We start from the raw sequence: 19,790 nt of genomic DNA on the forward strand, positions 1-19,790 counted from the left end.
ACTTGCTGCTGGTACGTCAAAACGACCAGACAGTTAAAACCGAGTGGTACATGAAACCAATAGCCTCCGGTCGTTTCATTAACTACCACTCGGAACACAGTTTAAGGCTCAAAGTGAACGTCGCCACAAACTTCATTCACCGAGTGATGGATTTCTCCACCAACCTAGATACAAGAACCACCAAAAACATAATTTTCTCCCAACTCAAGCTGAACGATTACCCCGCACGTGTAATAAACCGCCTGATTGATCGATCGAGAGAACGACAAGTCACCACCAATGATGACGTCAGGCCAAACGAAGACACAGTGTATCGGTCGATGGTACACGTCGGACAGCTATCAAACAAAATTCAAAAAAGTTTGAAAAAAGACTATCCGAACGTCACCATCAGCACAAAGAATGCAAAAACCGTCGGAAAGATGCTGCCGCCGGTAAAAGATGTAGTAGACCAAGGCGACCGGTCGAATGTGATTTACAGGATCCCATGCGAAAGTTTCCCAGCGTGCTACGTAGGTATGACGTCAAACAAACTGAAAACGAGGATTTTCAGCCACCGCTCCTGTTCCAACAGACTGCAAAGCTTGTGGGATCAAGGCAAAACTGCGGAAGACCAAGAGTTAGCTATGCTTCGGGAATGAACAGCGCTACTCGATCACTCCATCGTCAACCAACACGCCTTTGCATTCGACCGCACACAAATATTAGACTCTAGTTTTAAGAAACAAAATTTACACATTCTCGAAACTTGTCACATTGTAAACACACAACACACAGTCAATAAACGTACAGACACAGACAATTTGAGCAGTACGTACGCCGGCATACTACATACATTGAAAAACAATAGATGTAGTAGAGCCGATCAACAGATAGGACAGCCATCACAACACAATCCGACACAACCAGAGTAAAAGTGGCGCCAAACAGAAAAGTGCACCAAAAAGTTTCTGCGAGCCGGGTCAATTCAAATTTTCCGCCCTACCTCACACAAGACAGGGCAAAGTAAGTTTAATTGATCTAAAAAATGACCGCCTACACAGTGAGTGCTCCGGATAACGTTGTTTCTCTCGTTGTAGCGAATTGTGGTGACAAATAGGTCCTATGCTGAGGGCTAATGTGACAATAAAACGGATCATAGTTAGTAAGTACACTAAGCATAAAAACATAAACACAACATAAACACATTCATTGTCCACAGACTCCTTGAAAAAGGCACAATACATGTGTCCGAAACGTCGGATGAAAACATAAAACCCCGTTTTTGATCCCAAAAGACTGAAAGCCAAAACCTCAAACGTCGCCATCTTAGTCGAATCAATTAAGTAACAATCTATAAACAAACAGTATTTTAATTATCTTTTTCTTAAAATAATTTAGTAATCTCAATAATAGGTGTATTTAAAATATTGAAGTTACATCCATCATTCTTAAGCACTAGATTGCGGACACCCTTCTTCTGTAGATGTTGCGACGCATCTAAAAAAGTATCACATTTCAGGGACTTATGTGGTCATCAATTCCGGTTTCTATTTTCTATTCTATGCAGTGTAGCACCCAAATCTACCATCAGCAGATCCGCATAATTTTAAAACCCATTATCTTCGCATCATCTTTCACGTGCTCAATCCGCTCACCTCCGTCTTCCAGTCCTTCCGTCCTACTCACAATCACAAAAGCCTGAAAGGCAGGACATCGGACTCCCTTGGGTCACACCCCAATTTTCACATGTAAGAAGCTGCCTGTGTGGACATCGTAACCATGGCACCTATCGCCCTGAAAAACCAGTAATGGCCATAAATTGAAAAATATTATTATGATTGAATTTACTGCCGAATGATACTCGTACATGCTCTAAAATTCTAAACATGGTGTAAAGAGGGAAAAACAAACTTCATTTTATCAAGGGGTGAAAGCTGTATTGTTACCGCACAGCACTTTTCGTCCGAGAAGATCAAAATGATTAGAAGTCATGTTATCCACTGCCGGTCTTTTTTCTTCTGAATCAGTTTTGCCCATGAGGATCAAAGGACACAGCTTCACGCATCATTATTCGAAAGATTGTATGCGGTATAAATAGCTTATTGGCGAGATATGGCTGCGGCTGTATATTATCCGTTTTTTACGAGTGAAGTAAGGCAATCAACCCATTCTTTCTTGCGATATAATTTAGAATTTGGATCCGGTCAGCAACAGTTTGTTCTACCCTTTGACAAGTTTGCTAGGCAAAGACACTCAGGACGAAAAAAGAACAAAAAAGGGAGTCATGCGTTTGCATCTGATTAGCGAGATTATTGAAATCTTGTTTCAACCGCATAAAGTTTCCCCCAAAACTATGCGACGAATTGGTCGTCCAAGCTTTGCGACTTGTTTTCCTGTTGCTGAAAACGACTTCGCGATAAATTCAAAATAGACAGATCGAGTTCCGTTTATTGCAAAATAATGATCAGAATTTCGCATAGGTACCTATTACAATCCGCTCTATAATGAACTGATTTCAATTCAATGTTTAGCTCAAATTCCGGTAAAACGAGATAATGTACATTCTCCGATCATTTGTTTATCCATGGGGCCCTCCCATCATTGATTTACTAATAGCGATTTGATCCGGTCCCAGCGGAGCAAAATAATCACAAAATTACTGACTTGTTCTTGAAGCCCATCCAGCTTCATTTTTCCGCCACTGGAGCACGTGTCGTGTGTTGAAAAGTCCATTCAATTAGTGAGCCCTCGTCCTTCCTCTTCACATCACCACATCGTAGCGGACACAACGCACGTTCGTCGAGTACCAAATCAGAAGGAAACGTGTGGCAGGGTGGTCACCCCTGGCTACCCTACCTGAGATAGAGTCCATTTCCCACACCCACTACAAACAGGAAGCAATGAGATTCTCGAAACAACTGATACAGTGAACGCATGTTGAGGGACTTCTTTTCCAATCAATTTCCCGTTTGCAACATTACAGCAGGGGAATGGTCAAAGCGCAATAAATTGGTCTGCAACAAGGCCTTCGGCCACGTGCTGTTCCCATGGGTGACAACAAAACCGATTCTTTTAGATTGTTACACACACACAGAGTGGATGGAAAGATTGCACGTTAAACATCCTTGAGGAGAGCGGTAGGTTGTGATGATCCTTGGCAAGTACAACGACGATGGGACCACCAGCCGGGATATAACCTAAATTTCCAAAGAGAGCCGGTACGCACTTGAAGTGAACCGTGCCTTGCCAAGCATTGTTACGAATAAGACTGTAACAGTACTTACATTTTTGCTACTCGTTAGGTAGAACAGGGTTCCGCAAGTGATATTTCATCCAGTTTGAGACAATATGACACATCTAAATGAAAGCAAAACTAGTAGTTTCTGAATATGATGTCAAATTCAATAGCAAGAAGTCACGATACGATAAACCCATTCAATTGAAGAAAAACTATCTACACGAGTCTTGTACGGCACATAATCATTTAGAAATGAAAACCTCTGTTTAGGGTGCTGTGTTCACTGGTCCCATTAATGTAGACCATCTCAGCAGGAACCACAAACAGCAGATTTCGATTGACCTTGTTTCGGGACGCTATGGGTTCTTTGTCGCTTTTTCCATAACATTCACAAGGGTGAAGAAAAGTTTATTCCCGTCTCGTCCTGGAAGATTAACAACAGAAACGTCTTTATTCACCATCCCTTCTTTCTCGCACTAAACTGAAGTAACCACTTTTGCGCTTTCCTTTCAATTGCGCGCAATTGTCGTCCTGACCCAGTTGTCGTATTTGAACAAATTGGTGTAGATACTGGGGACCCCTTCGGTGCCGCACTGGGACGGACCCCGGCTAACGATGCCGTACGCGAACCAGCGGGCATGCTGTCGACTGTAGTACATCAACGGGGAACCGCTGTCCCCTCGGCAGGTATCGTGGGCCTTCTGTCCACCGGCGCAGATTTGGCTGTCGGCTATCCGGATCGTGTGCTCTGCGTAAACCGAACGACACTGTTCGTGGTCAACGTGGGGTAGGCTGACCTTCAGCTTGAGCTTACTCGGCACGGCAATAGTGGTGTTATCTAGAATAGAAAGAGGATTTTATGGATGAATGAAATGTGAATACATACTATGTTCAATAATCAATTCTTTCATGGAAATTTTAGATCTAATAATTACTCGCAAATTATTTTTTTTTAATTTTCTATCAACATTTTTTTAATCTCTAAAAAAACTTCTAAAAGCTTTTGAACCGTTTGTTTGAGAAACTGCATATGTGATAGTTTTGGACAAAATGAAATTTTCATACAAAATATAGGTTTTGTATTCTCGTTCATAAAAACGTATTCTGGCAAAAAACGTTTTTTACTGAGAATGAAATAATTTAGCATAGAAAATTAGAAGAAAACTGTATTATCTGTAAACAATTTATTATACTTTGTTTTGAAGTTGTAACAACATTTTCAGTTATAAAATAAAATGTTGTTTATAAATTTAGTGTATCCACATAATCATTTTACGTACTTCAAACAGTCCGTTCACAAATTATGTAACGCAAATTTGGGAAATTCCATAGTTATCTCCCCCTCCTACTTCAAAGTTGTGTTGACAATATACCCCTGAAGCATACCCTATGTTCGAACAAAGTGAAGAATGAAATATTATCAGATGAAAAATATAAATATGCGAAACTCGGAAGAACAGTCTCTGATTGAAAGAAGGAAAAAATCAACGATGCAAATCAGGTTTAACAAAATAAATATAAATGTACGAAGCTCGAAATAAAAGGCTATGATTAAAAGAAGAAAAAAATCTACAATTAAATATTATCAGGTAAAATACAAATAAAAATAATTGTGCAGAAGAATGGTTGATTAATATTCGACGTTTAACCTCTTTTTTTTATAATTTTGACCTCTCATCGCATCTCATCTTTTAACATTAGTTCTTTCTTTTGTTCTTTCAACGTTTCGTCCTTTTGACCTTTAGTCCTTCGACATTTTGGCTCAGATTTTTTGTTTCGACCTTTTGTCCCTTCGACCATTTGACCCTTCGACCATTCCAGGCTATCCATGAATTCCAAGAATTGAAGAACAGACCTTAAATTCAATACGCGTAACGGAAATTCTATTTCTTCTTTTTAGAAATGCAACATCCTCTTAGTGCTCATTTCAACCACTCGTCGCCATCCAAAAATTCCAAGAATTGGAGTACAGGCCTAAGGCCAATACGCATAACGAAAGATCTATTATCTTCTTTTAGGAATTCAACGTACTTTAAGTGATTATTCAAAATAAGTAGGATTTTATGTCTTGTTTAATGCTTATCCAATGTGGTTTTATGGATAACTAAAGTCATTGACCACTTACAATAGAGATAGCAGCCCTTTGGGTATGCGTGACGACATAAAGGCCTAAAATCCAGTGAATTTTTGAATGAACTGAAAAATAATAAAAATGTTGAACGCTCATCCAATTCATTTTTAAGGATCGCAATCAGCTCAAACGTTCAAAAAAGGCTGACAGCTCTCAAGTAGACCTTTACCCCGCGTGGCGTGGTGGCGACTTTTTAAGTCTAGATTTATCTAGCTACTGTCGGAAATTCTAGCCAAGTTTGTATGACAATTATCTTCTTTACAATTATGCAGCATTTATTCTCATTTCCAATAAAGTCTGGACCCAACAAAATTGAAAACTGATGAGAGGCTTTGTTCGTTTACAAACGAATGATTATTTTTTATTATGCTTAATTTTATTATCCTTTCCCATCGATGTGTTATTCATAGTATTAAGTCCATTTGTCTGTGAATCAAAATGTAATCCCTTCCTTCCTTCCCCAATCCCTCAATCATTCAATCATGACAACGGTCATTACTACACGATCACAGTAGCCTCCTCCCAACCAAACACAATGTTCCTTTTTGTTATTTTTGTTTGTTGTTCCTTCGAATATGGGAGGAGCTAAGTCACGCAAATAAGCTGTTGCATCACAGAAAATATGTGTATAAAAAAGAAGCACGTCGCGCAGAGCGATTCATTGTTTTTGTATATTTCAAACGAAGAATACAAGGAGTTAAACGTTTCCGAGTCGTTTTCCTGCCACCGAAAGAGAACCATTACCATTCCTCACTGCCGGTGTGAAGTCACCGATCGCTGCTGCTGCTCCAATCTGCTGATACAGTCCATCGTTGGTTGCTCAACCGAGCTCATCTAGTCAAATAGTGCTGTCCCCTCGTTCCGATCCATTACCTGATCCCTCCAGTGGTAGTCAGTTTTGGACACCGGTTCGACTGCACACGGACAGGCTATTTGCACGGCGTCAATTGTTCCTGGAGCACTGACAAAGGAATTCAGTGTTTGTTCCATCAGTCCGATCCACTCTCAGACCCTTCCGGTAATCTGTTGTGGACACCGGACTGACTTGCACACGGACAACCTGTTTTCCTTGGCCTGTTAGTGTTAGCCAGAGATGCAAATTGATTGCCCACCCCCGAAGAAGAAGAGATTGAGTATTTGTCGCCTCCGTTCCCCCACATTGTGCACCGCACATTTTGGTCCGAAATCGAACCGGATAGCAGCATCGGGCCTCCCTGAAGGCAGTTGAAGGTTGTTTGTTTGGTTCTGGTGGTGAAACGAAAATACCGTCGTGACAATTCCGTTTCCCGTGTTCCTCGCCATCGCGTTGCGAAAGTACAGTTCGCGCGAGTGCTAAGTGAATCCTGTTGAAACAGGTCCGAACAAGTTTCGGTATAGACAGTTCAGTAGTGTTTCTGCCCTTTTTGGGTAAGAAGAAAGAACAGTGTTGTAGTGTGTGTGAACGATTGGACTGAAAAAGTGGTGAATTCTATTCACATCAATGTCGCTGACGCATACACCTTTAAAAAGTGCTGCAGATAAAATGGGCGAGCTGAAAACGCTCGTACATCTTCGTGGCCAAGCGAAGGCCAAAGTGACAAGGATCCGGAAAACCATCGAAGAAATTTCGAAAGCTGGCATTGTTCAATTAACATTGTCCCAACTGAAAGTGTATTCGAAAAATCTGGATGCTCACTTCCAAGAATATTTGAGTTTCCACTACCAAATCACCGCTTTATTGCCAGCGGAGAAATTGGATGACAACGATGAAATGTATCTGCAGTTCGAGACCCATCATACCGAAACCGCAATGCTAGTGGAAGCATTAATCCAGGATGCTACCCCGCCACCTACCCCCGCAGTCGTACCCGCTACCGTGCCCGGTGTCCCACATGCACAAGTAGTCGTGCAGCAGCAACCGCTGCCGGTCCCAATCCCCTCGTTTGATGGGAAACCGGAGAATTGGCCGAGATTCCAGCAAGTATTTATGGATATAATGTCAAGGTCCAAGGATTCTGACGCCATCAAGCTACATCATCTTGAGAAAGCTCTAGCAAGTGGTTCTGCCTCCAAGATCATCGACCCGAGAACACTCAGCGAAGGTAATTTTGCACATGCTTGGGATCTACTGCTCGACGTTTATGAAGATGAAAGAAAGGCGGTAGACTCCCACATCCACGGTCTGCTGAGCTTGAAGCGGATGCAAGGAGAGTGTTCCAAACAAATGAGAAGCCTACTGAACGAGGCAATCCGCCACGTTGAAGGTTTGAAGCTGCTAGGACAGGATTTGGAAGGAGTTTCCGAGAGATTTGTCGTCGTTGTCCTATCTGATGCCTTTGACCCCGAGACCAGGAAGCAGTGGGAAGCCACCATTCCCCATAAGGAGATACCGACGTATGAAGACACCGTTAAGTTTTTGAAGGAGCGCTGCTCACTATTGGAGCGTTGTGAAGCCAGTCGTCCAAAATCGTCAACCAAGGAATCCAGCCAGAAACCAACCTCGAAGCCCACACCGATGAAGTCGTTCGCTGTGGCTGCACCCGTAGCCAACAGTGACGCGAAATGTGAGATCTGCGATGCGAATCATCCCAACTTTAAGTGCGACAGGTTTGTGTCTTTAACGGTACCCCAACGAAGAGTTAAGGTAAGAGAACTTAACCTTTGTTTTAATTGCTTGAGGAAAGGCCACCTATCCTCAAAATGCCCTTCGACTAAATCATGCCAGGAGTGCCAGGGTAGGCACAATACGTTACTCCATGAGCCCAAAACTACAAGGCACGTTCCAAAACCCGTTGATAGTCCAAATCCCCAACCAGAAATACCCCAAGTCGCTTGTTCCAAGGTGCCTCCCTCAGGAAGTATTTCATCTTTGTCCAATTCCGTCCATAAGGTACCACGATCAGATGGTACGCTATTGCTTACGGCCATGGTTGATGTATTAGACAAATTTGGAAATTATCACCCTTGCCGTGCATTCCTTGATTGTGGTTCCCAGCCACATTTGGTTTCCAGTTCACTTGTTGAGAGTTTGGGAATCGATCAGGTATCTACCCACGTTGAAGTTGTAGGAGCAACCGGTAAAGGATCGGTGCTTAACAGAAAGGCTACGCTCTCTTTTCGTTCCCGTTGTACGGATTATCAGGCCCGAATTGAATGTTTGGTCACCGATGTGGTGACAGGTCCCCTTCCCGGTCGTAGATTGGATCCACGATATTGGAATATTCCCTCCGGCATATCCCTTGCCGATCCGACCTTCTGTGTCCCAGGAGACGTTCAACTACTAATTGGAATCAAATTGTTCTTCCATCTGATGCTCCCCGGACAGTTGGTACTTGGCAGTAATTTGCCTATTCTCAAGGAAACCCTCCTAGGGTGGGTTGTTGCAGGCGGAGCTGATGATGCTAGTGAGAATCAACATTTCTATACTGCCAGTCTACGTCCGCTTACAGATTTCCTAGAAAAGTTTTGGTCTGTAGAATCGATTGAATTTCATGATCCCACATCTAAGGAAGAGCAAATATGTGAACTGATTTACAGCTCAACTACCGTTAGAGACCCAGATGGTCTGTACACTGTTCATTTACCATTAACGGAAACTGTAAGTGAATTGGACAGTAATCGATCTTTGGCCCTGAAGCGATTCCACATTCTTGAGCAGCGTCTACTCAAGAATGCCGAATTGAAGATGGCTTACGTTGATTTCATTAATGAGTATAAGATACTGTCTCATTGTAAAATTGTATCAGAGTCCGATGATACACCAGAGAAGTTGGTCCATTATTTACCCCATCACGCAGTATTGAAACCAAGCAGTTCCACTACCCGTCTGAGGGTTGTTTTCGATGCCTCAGCAAGAACATCTGGTTTTTCGCTGAACGAAGTCTTGATGACTGGTCCTACTGTTCAAGATGATATTTTTGCCATTGTCCTTAGATTTCGGAAGTATCGTTTTGCGATCACGGCTGACATTTCAAAAATGTACAGGAGAATCCGTGTCGATGAAGTTCACTCCGGCCTCCAGCGCATATTCTGGAGAGAAAATCCTTCTGATCCGCTTCAAATATTAGAACTAACAACTGTCACCTATGGGACATCCAGCGCCCCTTTCTTGGCCACTCGAACATTGTTGCAGTTAGCCCGCGATGAGTACCAGCGTTTTCCAACAGCGTCTAAGGTGGTAGAAGAGGACGTCTATGTAGATGATGTGGTATCAGGAGCTGATACGATTGAGCAAGCCATGCAACTTGTTTCTGATTTGACAAGTTTGTTGAATTCCGGTGGATTTCCAGTCCATAAATGGTGTGCGAATGATACAGCCATTCTTGAAACCGTTCCCGAAACCGACCGTGAGAAATATTTGGAATTCGAAAACTCTGACATCAATAAGGTTATCAAAACCCTAGGCCTACTGTGGGATCCTGCAGAAGATAATTTTCGTTTTCATTGTCAATTGAACTTCCAACCATTGGCGAGGCCAACTAAGCGCATCGTCCTCTCCGAAATAGCACGATTGTTTGACCCGTTGGGATTAGTTGCTCCGGTGATAGTTTTGGCCAAGGAGATAATGCAACTTTTGTGGAAGGATGGAGTGGGATGGGATGATGCTTTGGAAGGTGACATTCTGCAGGCTTGGATTACGTTCAGAGAGTCTTTAAAATTTGTGGATTCTATCAAAATACCACGCTTCGTTGGATTACCGAACATCGAATTCTATGAAATACACGGATTTGCTGACGCTTCGAATCGTGCTTACGGAGCTGTTGTTTACCTGAGAGCAGTTTCCGGTACAGATGTTAAGGTTTCACTGCTTTGTAGTAAGTCAAGAATTGCTCCCCTAAAACCCTTGACGATCCCAAAAATGGAATTGTGTGCGGCTTTGTTGTTATCAAGGTTGATCCCCAAATGTATTGCTTCGCTGAAAATTGAAATCTATCGCGTCTGTCTATGGTCCGACAGCCAAATTGTTCTGGCATGGTTAAAGAAATCTCCCAGTCAGCTCGAAGTCTTTGTCCGTAACCGTGTGACGGAAATAACTACCACAACCAACCAATTTTACTGGTTTTATGTCCGCTCCGAAGACAACCCAGCTGATGTTGTGTCCCGCGGACAATTACCTCAGATTCTTGTAAACAACATGCTGTGGTGGAATGGTCCGTCGTTTTTGAAAACCCTGCAATATGAAATGGTTAACATTGAACTACCTCCAGAAATTGAGTTACCTGAAACCGTTTCCACTATGCCAGTTATATCCACCACCATTGATCCACGAGACGTTACATTCATCGAGGCCTTCGGATCGTTTCGAAAACTACAAAGGATTGTGGGATACGTTTTACGCTTTGCAACGAACTGCCGATCGAATCGTAATGATCGTGTATCAAACAAAGGCTTGACAGTCCCCGAATTACGTAAGTCGATGATAACTATAATTGGATTGGTCCAGCGCCTTGAAATGGCCGATGAAATCAGTTTGATCTCCGCGGGAAAACCTAGTCGTCGCTTCGCTGCGTTAGATCCAGTAGTGGTGGATGGCCTGTTGAGAGTAGGAGGTAGACTCGATAATGCTCGCTTGCCCTACGATGCTCGCCACCAATTATTACTACCTAATAAGAGCCCAGTTTGTGAGCTCCTCATCCGCGATATGCATCTAGAAAATCTACATCTTGGACCGTCCGGATTAATGTCGTTGTTGCGACAACGATTTTGGTTGATAAACGCCAAATCAACCATTCGTAAAGTATTGAGAAGGTGTATTACATGTTTTCGAAATCGCCCTCGCTGTCTTCAACCCATGATGGGCCGATTGCCCGAGGCTCGTGTTGTTCCGTCCATTCCATTCTCTCGAACCGGTGTAGACTTCGCGGGACCGGTGTATATAAAGGTTGGTCTGCGTAAGACCGTTCGAGTAAAGGCATACATCTGTATATTCGTGTGTCTTGCCGTTAAGGCTATTCATTTGGAATTGGTTTCCGACCTGTCATCCGCAGCCTTCATTGCAGCTTTACAGCGATTTGTCAGCCGCCGGGGCTTAGTCGAAGAAATTCACTCCGATCACGGGACAAACTTTGCAGGTGCAAAGTCGGATCTCCATGAACTGTTCGTAATGTTCCAAGATGATCAGTCGAAGGGAAAAATTGATGATTTCTGTTCCGCCCGAGAAATAGTGTGGAAATTCATTCCTCCTCGTTCTCCGAACTTTGGAGGACTATGGGAGGCAGGGGTGAAAAGTACAAAAACTCATTTGCGTAAAGTGTTGGCTAATGCCTGTCTGAATTTCGAAGAGTTTTATACCGTTCTTACGCAAATTGAAGCAGTGCTCAACTCCCGTCCCCTCATTGCTAACTCTCTGGACACTCATGAACCATCTGTCTTAACACCAGGCCATTTTCTCATTGGTCGAGAGTTGGTAGCCATACCCGAACCTACACTTGCGAATATCCCTGAAAACCGTTTGACAAGATGGAAGTATCTGCAGGCTCTACGAGAACATTTCTGGAGACGTTGGTCAAACGAGTACCTACATACGCTACAAGCTCGCTCTAAATGGACTAAGGGTTCACAGAACGTTGTGCCTGGACTAATTGTCCTAATCAAGGAAGACAATCTTCCTCCGCTTTCATGGAAAATGGGCAAATTTATTACTGTTTATCCTGGTACTGATTTAGTGGTAAGGGTGGTAGACGTACAGACATCTACTGGGGTTTACCGTCGTTCTGTTTCAAGACTCGCACCACTACCAATATCAGATAATGATGAAGCATTCGCATCTGCAGATCCACAATCTAGCCGGGCGGGAGAATGTTCGTTTACAAACGAATGATTATTTTTTATTATGCTTAATTTTATTATCCTTTCCCATCGATGTGTTATTCATAGTATTAAGTCCATTTGTCTGTGAATCAAAATGTAATCCCTTCCTTCCTTCCCCAATCCCTCAATCATTCAATCATGACAACGGTCATTACTACACGATCACAGTAGCCTCCTCCCAACCAAACACAATGTTCCTTTTTGTTATTTTTGTTTGTTGTTCCTGCGAATATGGGAGGAGCTAAGTCACGCAAATAAGCTGTTGCATCACAGAAAATATGTGTATAAAAAAGAAGCACGTCGCGCAGAGCGATTCATTGTTTTTGTATATTTCAAACGAAGAATACAAGGAGTTAAACGTTTCCGAGTCGTTTTCCTGCCACCGAAAGAGAACCATTACCATTCCTCACTGCCGGTGTGAAGTCACCGATCGCTGCTGCTGCTCCAATCTGCTGATACAGTCCATCGTTGGTTGCTCAACCGAGCTCATCTAGTCAAATAGTGCTGTCCCCTCGTTCCGATCCATTACCTGATCCCTCCAGTGGTAGTCAGTTTTGGACACCGGTTCGACTGCACACGGACAGGCTATTTGCACGGCGTCAATTGTTCCTGGAGCACTGACAAAGGAATTCAGTGTTTGTTCCATCAGTCCGATCCACTCTCAGACCCTTCCGGTAATCTGTTGTGGACACCGGACTGACTTGCACACGGACAACCTGTTTTCCTTGGCCTGTTAGTGTTAGCCAGAGATGCAAATTGATTGCCCACCCCCGAAGAAGAAGAGATTGAGTATTTGTCGCCTCCGTTCCCCCACATTGTGCACCGCACAGGCTTATTTCATTAAAAATAGGCTTTTCCAGCTAAAAAAGTAGCTTTTTTTACCTTTAATGGGCTACAGCTCTTCTGGACTAGACCACTTGACTCGATCCTGGGCCGATCCTGAACATTGAGCGCCCTCAGGTCCTCTTCAACTGCAAAAAGCCATCGTGTACGCGGCCTTCCACGAAGCCTGCGGCCTCTTCCGGGTTCTCTACCAAATATTATCTTCGTCTGACGTTCTTCCGGCATACGAACAACGTGACCAGCCCACCGTAGTCTGCCGTATGGTATTTTTTTTTCTTCCTAAGCAATGGAGGGGGAATCTGCTCAACAGACATCCTGGGTTGTCCAGGAAGTACAGGGTTAGAGACCACCTCCAACAGCAAACGAGAGAGGCAGGACTACATCCCCAACCCACTAAACCGTTTCCATTGCCGCACACCATGGTAACCACTTACCACGCCTTATGTCCTCGGAAAGTGGGAAGGGTCGACTTCGCGCCTGCTTCCCTCTGCATGACTGGTATCAAGAATGATGATGTCGCGTGCACCCTAAATTGACCTCTCTGCGATAGAGTCTTTTCGCCAACACACAGAGGGACTTGCCGACGCGGTCCCTACACCTGCCCCAGCCTTGACGAGGACCCCTTTCCGTCCTCGGGCTCAGAACCCGGTTGACCGACGCCGCGACAGCGACGATACCATGTTGTTCTTCGCGCGGCAACTTGTTCGATAAAAGGATCGAGTTCGACCACAGAGCATGACCACCGGTATGACCCATGAAGCCGACTCCGATCCCTTGGACCACCTCTTATTTGCGCCTGAACTAGCCATCCTTGAGTCCACGCGCCACCTTCTGTGAAGCTCCGAGACGATTTGGACGATAGCCGATAAAACGGCGTTCCAGCCAACTTCATCTTTACACATCCTCCGAACTAGGTTGTCCGGGGTAGTGTCCAGACCAAGCATGTGGTCACGCATTGCGCGAAAACGTGGGCACACGAACAACACGTGTTCCGCCGTTTCCTCTAAACCTGCGCACACCAAACACTCGGGCGAGGCCGAGCAAGCCAGCTGCGTTACCTGCACTATGATTTTGCAGCACGCTTAATCGCCGGGCACATCGAACTCCCCATGGGGTGCTTGCTGTTCACAGCTTTGCAGGAACAAATCAAACAATTGGGAGGGTTCGTGCAGCATTGTGCCTTATGTCCCTCCAATCCGCAGCGTCGGCAGAGATTGTTTTTGTCAGGGCCTTTGCAGTCCCATTGCTTGTGCCCCGGTTCCAGGCACTTGAAGCAAATTTCGGGTTGCTCGTATATGCGCACAGGGCATACCGACCATCCCACCTTGACGCTCCCTAACTTGACTACCTTAGAGGCGTCCGCTGCAGATAGCCGAACCAATGCTACCTGCGTCCCTGCCAGACCTTTCCGTAGCCGAACGGCTGCGGTGGGCGTCTCCACTTCACACTGTCGCCGCAGTGCCGTGACGAGCTCTTTGACTTCGGTGATCTCGTCCAGGTCTTTAACCCATAAATTCACCTCCGTCGTGAGTGCCCTCACCTTAACCGTCTCGCCTAGGACTTCCTCCGCCAACTTCTTGTAGGCGGCGCCCTTTTGCGAGACGCCCCGCTTCAGCTCGAGGGTCATCTCGCCCATCCAGGTACGTCTTATTCGAAGTACGTCGGCGCCGAGTTCACCGAGCTTGACGTCACTCCTCATCGCCTTCAAGACGTCCGAGTACTTGGCCTCGTCCGCCGTGATGACTAGGGCATCGCCCCTGGAGCGATTGGCACCTACCCTAGACTTCTTGCTACCCTCATTCGCCTGGGCCTTCGTTACGACCCTTGACGTCTTCGGTTTCCTCTTGTTCTTGACCAGGGTCCAGGAGGCGTCATCCCCCTCTATTTCCCTGGTCTGGGGCGGCTGAGAGCTCTCAGCCTGCAGTAGCCCCATACCACCGTCTTTCCTGGGTGGACGGACCTTTCCAGGTCCTTCCTCTCCCGGTTCTGGAGGTACTATGCCGGGATTCAGCATCCCAGCCCAATACCCTTGTTCGGGGTAGTAACCCTCCGCGTTTTGGAGCGGCCCCAGGGAGCACATCCCCTGGAGACTGTCTCCCCCGTTTTTGTGTCTGCTCCGTTGGAGCAGTCACCCCCGACGTGCCCGCGAATACTTGAGCCTCAGTCTGGGTAGACTTTGGCACCACCGCCTTCGCTGGCAGTCCCTCGGTTGATTCGACCTTGCCCGAGTCCGCGAATCCTTGGGCCTCAGTCTGGGTAGACCTCAACTCCACGGATTTCACGGGTTTAGACTTGGCCGTCCCGACCGCCCTCTTCAGTTGCTCTTCAGTCAAGCTCCTCTTGAGGTGCTTACTGATATTATGCTTCGATGACGCAAAGTCGATGATGGCTTTCAGCTGTTCCGTCGCCACCTCGAAGGCCGAAAGCCCATCGCGTCTGCGGTTCATCGCCCTCACAAGCCATGGGTCGTCGATAACCTCTACCGGCGTTTTTTTACCCGAGATGAAGGTTAAGTGACCCACGCTGGCTCTGCGCACTGAGCTGCCGACTATTGCCTCTGGCCTCCTAGGCGGAGACCTGAACAACCCACCTCTTGCGAAGGGGTTGTCGCCTACACTACTACCACTAATTGAAGAATTGGCTTGGTTTTCCATTTTGGTCCCACGAGTTGCTCGGGAAAAGAGGTCCACCACGCCAGAGCCCAGCATGACGCGGTAAGGGACAATTACTGTGGAGGGTGCCCAGGTACCCCACAGGCTCCGTTAGAGGCCTAGCTCATTATTTCACCCCCCTGGCCATGCATCCCCTCGGCACGGGTCGCTTAACGCCTTGGGATTAGGGGTTAGGGACGATGGTCCCTTTGGTTGCACCCCCTCACTCTAGCTGATGCCAAAAGGACAACAGTGCCCAGGCTGCACTTTCAGCTAAGTACAAAACCCTTAGCAGGCGGTTGATTGTCATCATGTCCCGTGGAAGCGTGAGATTGGAACTTGTGAGGACCAGAGCTGTGTAGGTCGCTCCTACCCAGATGTCAACTCACCATTTCGTCGTGTTGTATAAGCTTAATCATATCCAGCCCTTTATACACCTGGTTCAATTCGTGATTCATGCGACGCCGCCAGATACCGTTCTACTGTTTACCGCCGAGTATTGTCCGCAGCACCTTACGCTCAAACACTCCGAGAGCTCTCCGATCAGCCTCCTTTAACGCCCATGTCTCATGGCCGTATAAAGCCACCGGAAGAATCAGAGTAGTATACAGCGCGAGTTTTGTTTTCGTTTGCAGACTACGGGACTTAAGCTGGTTACGAAGTCCGTAATAAGCCCTATTTGCAGCTGCAATACGCCTTTTCACCTCGCGGGTAACATCATTATCGCATGTCACTAATGTTCCAAGATACACAAATTCTTCTACCACTTCAAATTTTTCACCATCCAGCACCATTTCGTTACCACCACTACTAATGAACCCACGTTGATTGCCAGCGACCATGTACTTCGTTTTGCTGGTATTGATCGTGAAAGTAGCTTATTCAGCCTGAATTGTTTGTTGGGGACCACTAGAACCCTTGTTGTACAACGTATGCTCGGTCAAACAAAATATACCAGACATTTAATTATTTAGAGAATAATGAAATTGCTCTTCGGGAATTTACGAAACTGCTCCTAGAACTTCTTCGACAGTACGTACTAGAATATTTCGATCTGAAAATATTTCAGAATTTCATTGAAAAATTGTTTTTAAACTCGACAATCTTTTTTTGAAATTCTTTATGAACTATACGGTTGCTTTTAGAATTTCTACAAAAAAATTCTTCAAAAATTTCTCTTGTTAGTCCATCGCGAAATCCACATGAAATTCATTCAAGAATTTATATAAAAAAAAATCTGATTTTAAACCAGCAATTCCTTTACGATTTTGTTTTAAAAAAATACTTCATGCATTGATCATCAAAATCTTTTATAAACTCCTTCTGAGTTCTTAAAGGAATTTTCGTGGATTTTGTAGAGAATAATGGGTAATAGTGGAACACTTACCAATAGCGGACTTTTCAGTCATATTTTCATTACTACAAAATAACATAAGCATTTTTCTAGGAAATTCCATCGAAAGAATCTACCTTACATTCTAATGATTTGATTACATGCTTTGGAAATAAAATGGAAAATAAAATAATGATTTCTTACAATTTTGTAAAAAATAAACATGAGAGTGTCCTTTATAGGAATATTTTGGTGGTCCATAATAGGGAACAAGATCTTCCCGAAACCGAACATGAAAATCAAATGTAGTATCGACTTTGGGTGAGCAATTTCCTATTATGGATCGTCAGGGGGTCTAATATAGGGCGAATTCAGTCAGACTGTAAAATGTTAATTCCAAAGAATAACGTCGTGTATTTGAGTGTTTTATGTATGTATCGTGAAGAAAGATACAGAACGTAATCAAATAACATATAGGCATCTTTGCCGTGAAATCAGGTCCTTCCATGATTTTGAAACGCTAGTGAAACTAGCGGTGGAAGGCAAGCTTCACTGAACAACCCGCATAATACAGAGAATTTCTAAAAAGCGGGAGAATTTCTGGACTATTTTCCTTATGAGGAGGTGGAAAAATCTTGTAAGGTTTTCTGGGCAATTTCTTGGAAAAATTCTGTAAATGTTTTCTTTGGAATTGCCAGGGAGATTCTTGGAGGATTCTGTGAAGGAGTTCTTGGAAAACATTTCGGGAGATTTCCTAAAGAAATATCCGGAGAAATTATTTCCAGAATAATTTACTTGTGAACGACTTTCCGGAAGAATCCTTGGAGTAATTTCGGGGTAAGATTTTTTGAAAGAATTCCCAGAGAAATTTTCGGGCACTTCCTGAGCAAACACCCATATAGGAGCTTCCTGAGAAATTCCTGGAAAATTTTGAAGGAATTATCGGAATAATTTCTGAAGCCACTTCCGGAGAATTCTTGGAAGAACTTTCTGAGGAACTTCCAGAGGAATTCCTGGAGGAACTTTTGGAGGAACTTCCGGAGGAACTTCCGGAGGAACTCCTGGAGGAACTTTTGGACGAACTCCTTGAGGAACTTCCGGAAGAACTCCTGGAGGAACTTTCGGAGGAATTCCTGGAGAAACTTTTTAGGGAATTCATGGATAAACTTCTGGAGGAATACCTGGAGGCAATTTGTGAAAGAATTTCGGAAAATTTCTTTTGCTTGAAATAAGCTCACGCCGCTTGATCTATTACGCCGCCGCCGATAAATTTTCAATCGGCGCACAGGTCTACTTTCAAGTAGCTGGAGGCCTATACTTCAGGTAATTCTTGGTTGAACTGTGATGCTACAATAGTTGAAGGTGTATCCATTTTTTTTTCTATGGATCACAGGGTATCAATCATTTTTTTAAAGCTATTAGATACTTCTGGTTATGCGTTTAGAACTTAAGTCATGTGCTGCAGGGAATTCTTGGATGACTCTTATAATCAAAAAAGTTCACAAACTTTTGTTAAAAGAAAAAACTGTTTCATTTTTGCTACGCATTTAGACCTTAAGACCTACACTTCAGAAAATGCTTGGATAACCTGGAACGGAACGGTTATTGAAGCCGGCTCCAGGTGTACGGATTAAAAAGAGCATGAACCATTAACCCTTATGCGGCCAACAAAAAAAAAACACACGTGGATGGCCGACAGGGTACCCGTGTTCCACTAAATTGATATTCTCATAACTTCAACAATTTTCAACCGATTTGGATAATTTTGACAGTTTTGGAAACAAAAACTTATATACTTTTTGCCAGTTGTCAATGTTAACAGCTTATGCCCATGGTTATACAAGAAATCTTTGAAGTAAGCCTTAAGAGTCTACACGCGTAACCAAAGGTCATTCAATCAGTTTCAAATATGCTACAAGCTCTTTGCGCTTCTTAGAATTGAAGGTGTTCATAGTATATGCTTCTGGTAATGCAAAAATCCCTGAAAGGAGGTCTTAGTCATCCGAGAAATCTCTGGAGTAAAGCCTAAGGATCTACTCGAGTAACAAAAGGCCTTTTATGCAAATTCAAATACGGTACATGCTCTTTGTGGTACTTAGCATATAATGCGTTTACAGTATATGTTCCGAGTCATCCAAGAAATCTCTGGAGTAAGGCCTTAAGGTCTACACTCGTAACCATGGGTCTATGGACTTGTCTCAAAAGTGGTACATGCTTTTTGCGCATCTTGAAATCAAATGTGATCACTACATATGTTCTGCGCTATCGACGAAATCTCTCGGATAAGTCCTCTGGCGCCTTCATTGCATATGTTCATGGTCATCCAAAAAACCCTGAAAAAAGCCTTCAGGTCTACACGCGTAACCAGAGATCTTTTAGATTGTTTCAAAACTGGTACATGCCCTTTGTGGTATATAGAATAGAACGCCTTTATTGCATATGTTCATGGTCATCCAAGAAAACCCTGGAAAAGGCCTTAAGATCTACACGCGTAACCAAAGATCTTTCAGATTTTTTCAAAAGTGTTACATGCCCTTTGTGGCACATAGAATAGATTGCGTCCATTGCATAGGTTCATGATCATCCAAGAAAACCCTCGAATAGGCCTTTAAATCTGCATGGGTACCCAGAGTTCTTTTGGCTTGTTTCAAAATTGGTACATGCCCTTTGTGGTACATAGAATAGAATACGTTCATTGCACATGTTTATGGTCTTCCAAGAAAATGCTAGAATAGGCCTCAGGATCTTCACACGTAACCAGATACCTTTTGATTGCTTTAAAAGTAGCATATGCCCTTTGTGGTACATAGAATATATCGCTTT

The 19,790-nt window shown here is 44.1% G+C and overlaps 1 protein-coding gene across 1 annotated transcript in view; it reads right to left on the bottom strand.

The window, feature by feature from the left end:
* Nucleotides 1-3,642: 3,642 nt before the first annotated feature.
* LOC134206505 (uncharacterized) overlaps nucleotides 3,643-19,790 on the bottom strand; it is a 60,637-nt gene continuing 44,489 nt past the window's right edge. Inside the window, exon 10 of the mRNA XM_062682234.1 lies at nucleotides 3,643-4,058. Within this exon, the coding sequence (XP_062538218.1) occupies nucleotides 3,730-4,058 (329 nt within the window). The 3' untranslated portion in view covers nucleotides 3,643-3,729. The remainder of the gene's footprint in view (nucleotides 4,059-19,790) is intronic.

The sequence above is a fragment of the Armigeres subalbatus genome, chromosome 1, assembly GCF_024139115.2.
Source record: "Armigeres subalbatus isolate Guangzhou_Male chromosome 1, GZ_Asu_2, whole genome shotgun sequence".
NCBI classification, from domain to species: Eukaryota; Metazoa; Arthropoda; class Insecta; order Diptera; family Culicidae; genus Armigeres; species Armigeres subalbatus.